The sequence below is a fragment of the Fukomys damarensis genome, unplaced genomic scaffold (genome assembly GCF_012274545.1).
Source record: "Fukomys damarensis isolate Sample0158 unplaced genomic scaffold, DMR_v1.0_HiC HiC_scaffold_22, whole genome shotgun sequence".
NCBI lineage: Eukaryota > Metazoa > Chordata > Mammalia > Rodentia > Bathyergidae > Fukomys > Fukomys damarensis.
This window is the reverse complement of record NW_022900934.1, coordinates 13,343,238-13,355,848: the sequence shown is the minus strand read 5'-3', so window position 1 is coordinate 13,355,848 and position 12,611 is coordinate 13,343,238. Positions and strand designations below refer to the sequence as shown.

Sequence of the window (12,611 nt, the reverse complement as noted above, 5' to 3'; positions counted from 1 at the left end):
CCGAGCAAGCAGTGTTTGCTCATTGTCTGGGCAAACCTTGCTGAATCTTGTCAAGAAGTCTTTTCATTGCCCCTTAGCAAATCACACTACTTACAGTTGTTTAAATAGCTGCAAGGAAATAGCATAATTGAGCAAACTGGAGACAGGGAGGTCAGGAGTATTGAGTATTCGTTTTCTCAATTCATTGTGCGATATTTAAGGCATCTAAAAAAACAGAGAGGACTACTACACATAACCACAAACGAGCCATCCAACTGAAAAGGGGAGGTCTATCTCCAAGCTACTCCCACCTCTGAATCTGGTTTTTCATTCCTCTCCATTTCACATGGAATAGGAGCCGGCAAACCTTGTCTGTATAGAACCAGATAGCAAATGTTTCCGTCTCTGCAGACTATTCAAGCGCTGGACTCTTCTGTTATGATGTGAAAAGCAGCCGTAGATAGCTCCTATATGAGTGGGTGTGCCCTGTTTAAATAACTCTTGGTTTATAAAAGCAGGCAGCAGATCACATTAGCCTATAGACTATCGTTTGCTGGTGCCTGATGTAAATATTGTAAACATGCTTTGAACTTTATACATACGCGGTGTATCTTTCAGTGTGCATTTCTTTGCAGTTTGCTCTTTCCACCCGACATGATGCCAGAGAAATTTGTGACTACTCATACATGTAGTTGCAGTTCATTCATTCTCACTGTTTCATAGCTTTCTGTTAGTGGATTGCAGCGTAATTCATTTATCCAGTCTGGGAGTTTTGTTTGTTTCCCATTACGCAGGGTGCTGCGGTCAGCACCTTTCTCAGGTCAAAAACCTAAGAGTGGGATTTCTGGTTCCTGGAATACAGGCAACTTCCACTTCTTGGATAACAGTTTCCCTTGGGTCTTGTACATAACAAACTGCCTCAAAACATAGTAATTAAACATAGTGTTAAACTAGTGCATCACAAGCAACACTGATTTTTTCTTTTTCATGGTGCTGTGGGTCGGCTGAGTGGGCCTCCTTCGGGTTTCCCTTTCTCTCTCACGCAGCTGTGTCCAGCTGGCGAGTCACCTGGGCCTGGGCCGTGGGCTTCTTACAGCGAATGGACCCTGATCCCCAGGAGGGCGAAGGGTGAGCTGCTGCGGAGCCTCCTGTGCCTGCTCTCCGGAGCTTCACTCCCTCAGCCACATCCAGAAGTGCCAGCGAGTCACAGGCCAGCCCAGCCTCTGGGGCTGTAGGAAGAAATTTGGCCTTCATGAGAGAAGCTACAAAATATTACAGCCATGGTTTTCACCCTCCCACAATGTATATGAGTGCTTTTCTATTTTATTTTTTATTAGCATACGTTAATTGGACATATTAATGGGGTTCTATGTGATATTTCAGTAGTGTTATAGTGTGCCCTGAGCAAATCCAGCCACCCTTTATTTGCTAAGCTACCTCTAGTGATCGCTATTCCACATTCTCGCCAACTTTTTTTGGCTTTCATGTATGAGAGAGAACATGGGGTATTTTTCTTATTTCCCTTAACATCATGTCTCCCAACTCCAGAGACTGCTGCAAATGAAAGGATCTCTTAGGTGATTGAGCAATATTCCAGTGTGTGTGTGTGTGTGTGTGTGTGTGTGTGTGTGTGTGTGTGGCGGGGGGTGTATCATGTTTTCTTTACTCAGTCATTCGTTTGTTGATGAGCACCCAGGCTGTTCCCACACTGTAGCTACTTCTGTGCATATCTGAATTTCTGAGTGAAGCAGAAATCTGCCAGAACGGAATTCCAATCTGTTGTCATCTAATGGTGGAGGTAGAAATCGTGGACCAGAAGTCGGTACTCCAGGCACACCTGGACTTTCCCCAGGTACTTCAGAACCCTTTCACACCTGCCTGCCATTCAGGAAAGCTAAGCAAAGGCTGGACTTTGCTTCCAAATAGTTCCTGGAGGCGGGGAGCTGGGCCCTTCTGCTTCTTCCCTCTATCCCCCCTTGGCTTGAGTGTATGAAGTAATCAGCGCCTGCGAGGACACAGAAGCAAAGAGCTCGGTGACACTGTGGGAGGGGAGAGCGGGAGCCAGGGCTGAGGGCTCATTTGTGGCTGTTATCTGCATGGTGATCTCTGGATTACTGGGCTGTGTACACAAATTGTCCTTAAAGGAATTTTCTGTTATGCGTTTGTTTTAATTGCATACATCTTGGTCGTTATTGCTCAAGGCCAGCAAATAGTTTTTAGATGGAGCTGCTTTTTCAAAAATACCTGCAGTGTCTCATGGCCCGGCCTGTAAAGCCAAGTGGGCAGGTGCAGCAGTGGGAGAGGGGGAGACTGTTTCAGGTAGTCTGCTTGTTTTGTTCTGTAGCTCCTCCCGCAAGGATGTGAGCTCCACGCAGCACTGTCTCCACTGCCAGGAATCTGTCTTTGGCCTGTTAAGGTGGGACCTGAATGAGTGGATGCAGGCAGGCCTGGTGGGTCACTGCCGTTGGCACTCTCTGAAACCCACGCTGTCACTGCAGTGATCCCGTGAGCCTAAGCCAGAGGTGCCAAGCATCTGATCGAGGCCCTGTTGCTATTTCTGTGAAGAGGCGCATCAGAAATGCTGGGGGAGTGGGGGGTCTCCTACGACTAGTGCCTCCTCACTCCTCAAATTGCTAGGTGGCCTCTGAACTCAGTCGCTAGGATGGTGCTTCTCATCTGCTATGAAAGACAGATTTTTGGTTTCTGCTTTTTAATTTTCACTCCATCGTGGACTGACACTTCAGTAAAAGAAAATGAAATGAATTTCAAGGGCATATAGAGTACAAGTCTAGGGATGGCCATAGATGTGACAGAGCCATCAAGTTGCTGCAAGGCTTTCCCGATGCTTTTGTCCCACTGTCTGTCCTTTCCCATCATGAACTCGTGACTGGTCCGTGCACCACAGTCTGAGCCATACTGACTTCCAAGACAAAGCCCTCCGTGTCCCCTTTCCACGACCATCTCGATTCCCTTTCTCCTAGGTTGCAATTTTATGGTCCAACCTCTTCCAAAAACAAAAGGAGAGGTGAAAAACTTTACTTATTGTCTTTCACATTTATTCATTCACCGGATATTGGTGGGGGGCAACCACCTGGCAAAGAGCTCCATGTGGGGACATCACAGAGGATGAGATAGATGCAGCCCCTGTCCTCCTGCAGCTCTCAGCCTGAGAAGGAAACGGGTGTCAGACAAACGGGCAGTGACAAGTGACGTGAAGGAGGAGAACCAAGAGCCATGGAGGCAGCTGGCTTAGGTGGCAGCAGGCCTTTCTAGGGCAACTTGAGGCTGAGAAACAGAGGCTACAAAGCTGTTAGCCTGGTAATGAAGAGGGAGCGTGAATTTCAAGCAGAGGGGACGACATGTGCAAAGGCCCTGAGTCCAGAGATATTCTTGCAGTTTGTCTGTATTTTAAATGAGAAATGAACATACCCTTGATGCAGCAGTTACACTGCTCATACCCAACTGAGATAGTCTGACATTCTAATAAACCATTTGGGGTTGTATAATCAACCCAGAGCTTATCGTCAGGAAACTGGCTGAATATACAATGATATTCCAAATTTTGGATTTCCTTCCAGCCACTAAAATTAATGAGAGAGGCTGAGCACATGGCATGAGTGAAGGGGAGATCAGGAGAGCGCAGAGAAGTAAGGTTGGAAAGCTGGGCGGTGCCCCATAGAGCCTTGGATGGAATCACATGAGTTCAGATTTACTCCAGGTGGACAGGGAAGCCCTGTGCCAGGTACATCATTGGCCATTCCCAGGACACCAAGCAAAAGAAGAAGATGCCATATAAATACTGCCTGTGGCTGTCATCATTACTGTTACTGAGTCTTACACCCTTTCACCCCCACTGTTGAGAGGCACCAAGATTAGGACCCTTGACTGTGTGCCAGTTGCAAGAACCCAGTCCAGTGAACTAGCTTTCTGAACCTCAGATTCTACATCTTTCATACAAGGAAAATAACATTGCCTATGCTGTGGGTTCACCACAAGGATGAAAAGGATGTGTGTGTGTGTGCGTGCGTGCGTGCGTGTGTGTGTGTGTGTGTTGTTCAGAGCTGTGTCTGTCATTTTCCTTTAATTTCTCAACCACCCTTCGTATCATAAGGAGGCAGACATGCAAGCGGGGCTTCTAGGAGAAACTGTCAAGGTCACCAAGGAGTCCAGCAAAGCATTCAGGACTCTGGCCCGGGTCTCCTGTCTCAAAATCCATCTCACGTTTTGTGGGGGCGATTAAACCTCAATTGCAAAATTATCCCCAGAGCTAGGAAATGATTGTAAAAAAGCGTTTAGATGGGTAGGTGTGGTGGCACATGCCTGCTGTCCTAGCTGCTTGGAAGCTGGTGCAAGAGGATCACAAGTTCAAGGCCAGCCTGGGCAACTTAGTGATAGCCTGTCTCAAAATAGAAAAAAAAGAAGGAAAGACCAGAGCTGTACCTCAGTGCTCCCTGGGTTTAATCCCCAATACTGTAAAAAGAAAAAAAAAATTTTTTTTTTTTTTTTTGCTACCAGGGATCGAACTCAGGTCCTTGTGCTTGCAAGGCAGATGGTGGAACCACTTAGCTAAATCCCCATCCCTAAAAAGAAAAAAATTAAGCAGCAGAAAAATACTGTTTCATACTCAGGGGACAAAGAAATCAATGATTTCATACAGGCTGTGGGAAAGCAGGCACATACTAACTGAAACACCATTTAGCAACATCCATGAAAATGTAAGATTCTCTTGCTCTTAGACTTCGCAATTTCATCCAACTATTGGGAATTTACCTGGAAGATATACTTGCCCATGAACATAAAAATGTGAGTGTAATGACTATAATCTAAGTTGCACCAAATAGGTATTGTGTACAGGTCTGTATGCCTAGGTATATCTGTATCTCTATATGCATATATTCTTATGTATGAAATACTGTGCAGCTATAAATACAAAAAAGGAAAGAACTTCAAATTTGGCGGAGAGTGATCGTTACTACATATTGTGAAGAAATAAAAGGAAAAAGAGGAAACTGCAAAACAGTGTAGACTCCCCCCCACTTATTTTTTGAAAGAGGGAACATATATGTAAACATATACAAAAAAGTACATATAGCATCCATAAGCCTGTGTGTGCACAGAACCCCTGTGCAGGTAAACACAAGAAGCTGGTAATAGTGGTTGCCTATGGAAAGGAAAGCTTGGTTTGGGATCAGAGGTGGGCAGATATACTTTTCTTTATACCTTTGTGCTATATGAATTTTTTACCATGTAAAAAATGATGCATCCGACTCTCTCCCTCAATACAGTCTGAGCCAGTTGCACATGGATTTTGTACTCATGCATTGCACAAGCACGGCAGAGTTGGGCTGCTCAGAAGGCAGGTTTATGACTGTGGGTATGAGGTCTTTGGATGAGCAGCACCCTCTGGCCATGAGATGAGCAGACAATGCATCTTACTGTTAGGCAGAGAAATGGATAATTTAACACCTTCACCCTGAACCCCAGGGGACGTTATTCAACCACAGGGTGCTACTCAGAGGACCAAGGTGCTACAAACTCCTGCACCCACAGAGCCAGGCAGGTAGCGTGAAGCTCCCTGCCTGCACAGAGCAAAGCCCCCTCAGCCTGCCTTCCCCTTCTGCTTTTCAGTGTCCTAGAATGTTAAAATTTTTTATTTAAATTTTTCAAAAATGTGCCACTGTAAGGAAGATAGCGTAGCAACCCCAGATCAACCCCAAAGACAGTATGGAAACCATGAGTGACGTGGGAAACACACAGATGGAGGAACCTGAAGGGCAGCCCGTGGTCATAGGGGCACATGAATCTGGTGCTTCTGGACCGTCCTGTTGTCAAGAGAAGCCATAAGTCCCTAACTTTTAGAGAAATCTTATGATTTTTAAACAAAAACAACTAACGCAGATTTTCCTTTTTAAAAAGGGCAAGCAAAATACATCTGTAGACTTATTTTGGCTCTCAAGCACCTCCTGGTTTGGAAGCCGCAAACATCATGTACTGTCCTGACTCAGTACTCTTCAGGGAGTGACAGGGAAGCATCCTAATCATGTTTCATTGGTGCTTCTTTCTCCTCTTTCCAAGGCATCAAGACAGAAGACAGCTTGAACCATTCCCCCAGCCAGAGCGGGTTCCTCAGCTACGGCTCGAGCTTCAGCACCGCGCCCACTGGACAGAGCCCATACACCTACCAGATGCATGGTCAGTTTGGGGCCGGGCTCTAAGGCACCTCCTGCATTGGAGGCCCATTCATTCATTCCCTGGCTTAGCAGATTTCCCGAGCACCTACTATGTGCCAGGCTCTGTCTCAAGCAGTGGAGGTATAGTGGCAGATACAGTAGATAGATGACCTGCCCGCACAGCAGTCCCACGGCAGCAGGGAGAGACTGATGACCAACAAGTCAGTAGATGAGTCTAGTGACGCAGTTCCCATGCGTTTGGGTTGAGAGGCGTGAGCTATTCAGACACGAGGTGAGAGACTTCAGATTGAGAAGGCTCTTTGAAGAGATGACATTGAACAGAGACTCAAAGGGTGAGAAGGAGCCGGCCCTGGGGCCGAGCCTGGCAGGCAGGGGGCCACCAGTGCTGAGGCTGCATGGTGGGACAGGTCTCGCTGTACCTGTGAGAGGCACAGAGGGGGCTCTAGAGAGGGCCGTGGGAGGGAGTCGGCTTGTACTTTAAGTGCAGTGGCACTGCAGAGATGCAGGAGACGTGCTGGGTGGCAGGGGCGTGTAGATAAAGAGCTCCCTGAAGGGGAAGACAGGATTCCGGCACACATACACTAAGGAAGCGCTTGCTATGCTCCCCTGTGCCTATTTTCATCATCCAGGGGCCCCTTCTCTGCTCCGACACCCCTCAGAAGGCTTTGGAGTCGATGCAAGGATCCTGTGGCTGGTGGCAGTAACTTGGGTGTTTTCCTCTCCGTACAAGTTGGGGGAAACGGCCATCAAGGGTCTGAAAAGTAAAATGCAGGAATGAAAGGGTAATAATGAGATGGTGGCTCGTGAGTGACTGCACTTTTCAGGGAAGAAACTACTAGACAATGTTGTCACTTATCCTTAGTTTAATTTTTTGTTCAGGACAGCATAGGACACTAGGGGTGTGGCGACGAAGGGATAATGCGCACTCTCACCGGCTCCTGGGAAAACATCTGCGTTCGTTTCCCAGTGACGTCGTGGCTGACCTCATGCTGATGCTCACTAGTGCCGGGTCCTGTTGCTCAGGGCCTCTTGTACAGTCTGCGTGTGGGTGCTGTTTTCATTCCCGTTTTACAGAAGAGGTAACTGAGGCATGGGAAAAATGACTGGCTTGCTCCGCGTCGGGACAAGGGTTTAGGTTTTGTCCCAAGTGTGGTGGAACTGGCCTGCGCCGAGTCTCTCGGGAGTGTGGTGCGATCCCGGACCCCCGCCTCACCCCAAATCCTTGCTACCCTTGGCCATATCTCCTGCCTCCTCTGCTTCTTCTGTCAGCTCAGGGTCCCTGCCAGTGGCTTTCAGAGTGTCACTGAGGGGAAAAGCCGCCCCGATGCATCTTTAAGGAGAATTAAATGGCGGTGCCACTGCAACAGCAGACTTGGGAGGACTTGGATGGGAACTTCCTCTGGGTCCGTGTCAAGCCAGTTTCTTTCAGCTCTTCCAATAGAAACTTCGTGCATTGCTTTAGGGCTGGGAAAGCTGCAGAGGTGGAACAGCAAGCCCACCCCACCCCATCCTGGAGCACCTCCTGGTGGGTATTAACGACTGTGGTATGCAGGGTGCCTCCTTTCCTTCACCCCCCATTCATTCTGTATTATCCAGAGCCACCTTTGTGCCTGGACCCTTTCGGGACACAGCAGTCAGCAGACACAATTCCCTCAAGGAGAGAGAGGAACAGTAATCAATTAACAAACAAATAGGTAATGGCAGATTTTGAAAAAGCCTCTGAGGGACAAAGTCAAGGTGTCCTGATGGATCGCGAGGCTCAGAGGAGGAGTGGGATCCGCATTACTTAGGTGGAAAGGGGCCTGAGTAGTGAAGAGGAGGCAGCCAAGTGAAGAGCTGGAGACTGCAGTCAAAGAGAGAGAACCACAAGAGCAAAGGCCCTGGGGTAGGACCAGGAACAAAAAGGAGACTCTCGAATCTGGAGTGTGGTGAGTGAGGGGAGATGAGGTTGGAAAGTGAAGCAGGAGCCATCCTTGGACCAGGATTGCATGGAAATGTGATTTTGTCTCCAACCCTTACAGCAGCCATGTGAGGTGAGCAGTGTCCACCCTGCTTTCCAACTAATGAAAGTGAGGCTCAGAGAGCATCAAGGCTGGGATTCAGACTCCAGTTTCTAGAACCCCAGGGCCAGAGTTGCCTGTCTGTGTGCTGACATTTCCTGGGTCCTTCAGACTCCAGGTGCTGTCTTGAGCAGAAGCTATTTCCTCAGTCCTGCAGGAGTGCTGTGCCAGGTTCTGATGTCACCCGTGTCTTACAGGGAGAGGAAGTCATCCTAGGTCACACGGCCATGGCAGTGACATGGGACTGAAGCCAGGCAGTGGCCTTCTGGAGCCCCGGCTCGCTGCCCTCACACCGTCCTGCCCCCTCCACACTCCCATAGACCCATCTAGAAGGTGATTCTCAGGGGTGACCCTGACCTAGGACCCCACCTCCCCCCCAATCCCCTCCGGCTTCTCACAAATCAAAACCCCTCTCATGCTCTGTTCCCAAGTCATTTCCTTATTGTCCTGGCGGCCCCCATGCCAGAAGGCTCATTAACTGCCTGATGTTAATGGCCATGAACCGCTCTTGAGACAGGCCAGGCATTTTGTGAGCCTGCCACACTCCTCCTTTTCAAACACAAACACAGGCGCTCACACACCATGCCCATGTGCTTCCTATTAGCCCTTTTTTCCCCCCTCTGAGTTGTTCCAGAGGAGAAATAAACTCTTGAACCACTCAGAGCATTTTGGAGGGAAGATGTTGGTGGGATTTGGCTTTGCAGAAAAAGAAAGGAAGGAAGAGACTGACCTGGGCTGAGATAGACTGAAGATGCAGACTTCCTGGTCCCTAAAGAGAAGCTGGGATGAATCCTTTTCCTTTCTAATAATTAAAATCGTATTTCCATACATTCGAAAACAGCCCAAGTGGAACACACCCTATCATCGTACAAATGGGTAAATTGAGGTACTGCCACAGAACGGCAAGCATCAGATAAGCTGCTACCTCCCCTAGGTCTTCTAGTTAATCTCACAACCTTCTAGAAACTTCTGCAGAGCCATCACCCTCTGAGGCTCTGGTTCGAGATTGGTATCCACTCAGATAACTCTGCCCTTCCACCCAACATACAAAAAACATAAAAGACAAAACCCACCGCAGTCGTTCAGCCTCTCTGTGGTTGTTTCTTTTGGTCTTTTTTTTAAGGAAGTTCACACCAAGGTTTATTATAGCTAAAATGTGTTTCTTATGGTTTTGATTCTTTTGTTTGTTTGTTTTTGGCTTCCCTTGATAAAACGCCGCTATTCGCAGAAATCACCACAAGATTAAAAAGAACAAACATCTTGAGAGAGTGTCATCAGAGCACTGGTACCAGGGGCGCTGAAGAGCTCTGGACCTGGGCCGTTTCCCCCACACACGGTGGCTGACAAGGGGCCAGACCCACACACTGGGAACTCCTCTGTTTCCTTGCTGTGACGCCAGCCTTACAGTGAGATGACTTCGGAGGGCCGTTAGGGGCACTGAGTGGAGTGATTCGGTCACATCTGATGAGGTCTTATTTCTGCTACTCCTCCAGCAGGAACTCAGAAGTCCGGCTGAGCTAACATCCCAGTTCTGCCGTGTGGCCTTGAACTAAGTTTCGCATCAGTACCACGACTTCACCCCCTTTAAAACAGGGATGCTAATAGTGCCGACTTCATGGGGTGCTGTGATAATTAAATGCACTGATGTATGTGAAGTATTTAGAGCAGCTCTAAAGTTGAACGTGCTCTACAAATGCTCTTGTCCTGAGCAAGCGCAGCTGTGATGGGCCATGTTCTTTCCGAGCTCGCTTCTGTTCCCTGCGTAGTTTCAGTAAGCGGTTGCAGTCGGAGGAGTATTCTAACTAGAATACTAATCAGAGATGGCTGATTCATCTGTGTCAGCATCCACTCCCCTCCGACGACCTCTGTGTTGCAGGGGAACGGTGGGAGCTGTCTGCAGTAGAAATTCCAAAGAGCGTTAATACCGACGCTCAGAACCCACCGCCAGACTTTCAGGAGCAGCATGGAGTCGTGGGACTTGAGGATGTGTAACAAAACTGAAAGTTCATAGAAGGTTTGTAGCCAGGGATCTCAATATTTCTGAGTCTGGTTGCTGTTGGACTTACTTTGAAAAATCTCTGTGTAGGATTTATGAAATCGAACGCCATCTCTGGCACCAATAAACTGTGTGACATTGGACAAGTCACTAAACTCTCCTGACCTGTATGCCACAAGCTTTGGTGCTAACGAGTGCTCCAGGAACTCAGAAAGGGGTTGAAGAAGCTCAGGGTAAAATACATTTGTAAATGGTGGGAGCCCCGCCCCAAGGCTACATGAGAAACCTTCAGGGCCTCTGCAGGATGGTGCCGGTGTAACTTGTCAAGGATGGGGTTCAGTGGGCATTTCTCCCAGGGAGATCTGATGGAGGACCTCTCTCCAGGCTCCCAGTCTGTGCTCCTCAGGAAGTCCTGGAATAGATGATATTTTAGTTCCCTTCCTGTGTTAAAATACCAAAATTCTCTGATTCCCTACTTGTTGTTTTCACAAAAACATATATTCCTTTTTATTTGTTTCAATTAATTTATTTTTTACCAAGATATAATGTACATGCCATAAACTTCACCCTTTTAAAGTGTTCAATTCGGCGGTCTTCAGTGAATTTGTTAAATCACGCAACCATTACTTCTAACTCCCTAACATTCTCATCACCCCAAAAGAAATTCCATGCCCATTAGCAGTCACGCCCTGTTTTCCTCCCTCCCGTACGTTACTGTGATCATACAAGAAAAGACCCATTAAAAGTTATTTCTCTTTCACATTAATTTTGGGAGCAAGTTATGCATTTACCTGGTCCAAACATCTATAGAAATCTTTCTCCCGTGCTGATCCTACATCTACCTAATTCCTAAGCTCCAAACAACTAACCACTTGTCATAGGTTCTATGCACCCATCTAGAATTTCTGTAAGGGGAAGGCATTATAATCACCTGTTACCATGAGAGCAGTCAGTTCACAGGGGATTCATAAGTAAGGAATGGCTGTAGGATAACTCCAGAGTGACATTAGTTCCTTGCATATCACCCATCCCCCAGGTGCTAGGGACAGAACCCAGAGCCCCATGCACACAAGGCAAGAGGCAAGAGCTGTACCACCAAGCTCTGTCTCCAGCTTGCATTTCTTTTGTCACATATTTTGTGCATGTGTGTGATGCTGTGCCATGGTGCAGTTTTCGTTGTGATTCTTGTGTTCGGGTTCGTTGAGTTTCTTAGGTCTGCAGGTTTGACTTTTCATGAATTTGGAAGTGTTTCAGCCAGTACTTCAAATCGCTTTCCAATTGTCAGCCCCTCTCTCCCTGGTCCCCACACTGGTGTTTTCTTCAGCAGTATCTGGTCTGCTCTTCAGTACCCCCAGGGCCTTTTCCTCCCTCTGTAGTTTTCATTCCAGGAGTTTGGGCTATTTCTTTCTATCCTCCGAGTCTCTCTTTCCATGTCCAATCCTTCCCTCAGCTCTCGGACAGAGCACGGTTGTGGCATATGCCCTCCTATCCTTGTCTGCTCTGCCATTCATTAATTTCTATTGATTTTTCTCCTCATTTGAGGTCATATTTCCCCGTTTCTTTGCAGTCTGGTCATTTTTGCTGAATTTCACACATAAATTTTACTTTGTCAGAAACTGGGTGTTTGTATGTATTCCTATAAAGCTTTCTAAGCTTTTTCTGGGATGGATGCAGCTAGGTTGCTTAGAAGCAGTTTGATCTTTGTCAAGTGTTGCTTTAAGCTTTATTGCTTAGGATCAGAGCCATAGTTAGTCCAGAGCAAAGTTTCCCTACTACTGAGGCAAATCCTTCTGAGTATTGGACATGCCCTATGATAGGTGAGTTTTTCCACTCCAGCTGGGGTGGGGGGAGCAAGAACTCTTCCCTGCTCTGTCATGGGCTCTGAGAGTTGCTGCTTCTAATGCTTTTAAGTGTTTCTCTCCCAGCCTCCTCTGGGTTCTCTCTCAGTTCTGTCCTCAATGCCTGGGGGTTTGGGGGAACATATCTCAGGACAAACTGTCTACAAGCCTCCAGCACTCTGCCAGCCAGCACAGCTCTTCCACTTGGAGAATCTGCCCATGAATTCTGATCACTGTGGCCTCCCTGCCCTTGCAGCTCCATCTCCCCAGTGCAGGGAATCCCTGGGGCTCTCTCCTGAGCCTCCTTTCTGGAGACTCTGCTGGGCAATCACAAATTCACCAGTTATTTTCCCCTGAAAGGGATCACTGTTCATACCCAGTGCCCACTGTCCTGGGAACCTTGTTTTCAAACTCTGTCACCTGGGAGGCTAAATCCAGTCCCTTGTGATGGCCAGCAGTGTAAACCCTACCACAAAGGTTTATTTATATTTTTCCCAGTGCATATGGTAACAGCAGCTGAAAGCTAAATACCTAAGCCAGGTGAACA

The 12,611-nt window shown here is 47.6% G+C and overlaps 1 protein-coding gene across 3 annotated transcripts in view; it reads left to right on the top strand.

Moving 5' to 3' along the window:
• The window catches only part of Eya2 (EYA transcriptional coactivator and phosphatase 2), a 146,186-nt gene that overhangs the window by 18,444 nt on the left and 115,131 nt on the right, over positions 1-12,611 (top strand). For all 3 annotated transcript variants that reach the window (XM_033767029.1, XM_010626243.2, XM_033767026.1), the window contains exon 4: positions 6,055-6,171. In XM_033767029.1, the coding sequence (XP_033622920.1) occupies positions 6,055-6,171 (117 nt within the window). The remainder of the gene's footprint in view (positions 1-6,054; positions 6,172-12,611) is intronic.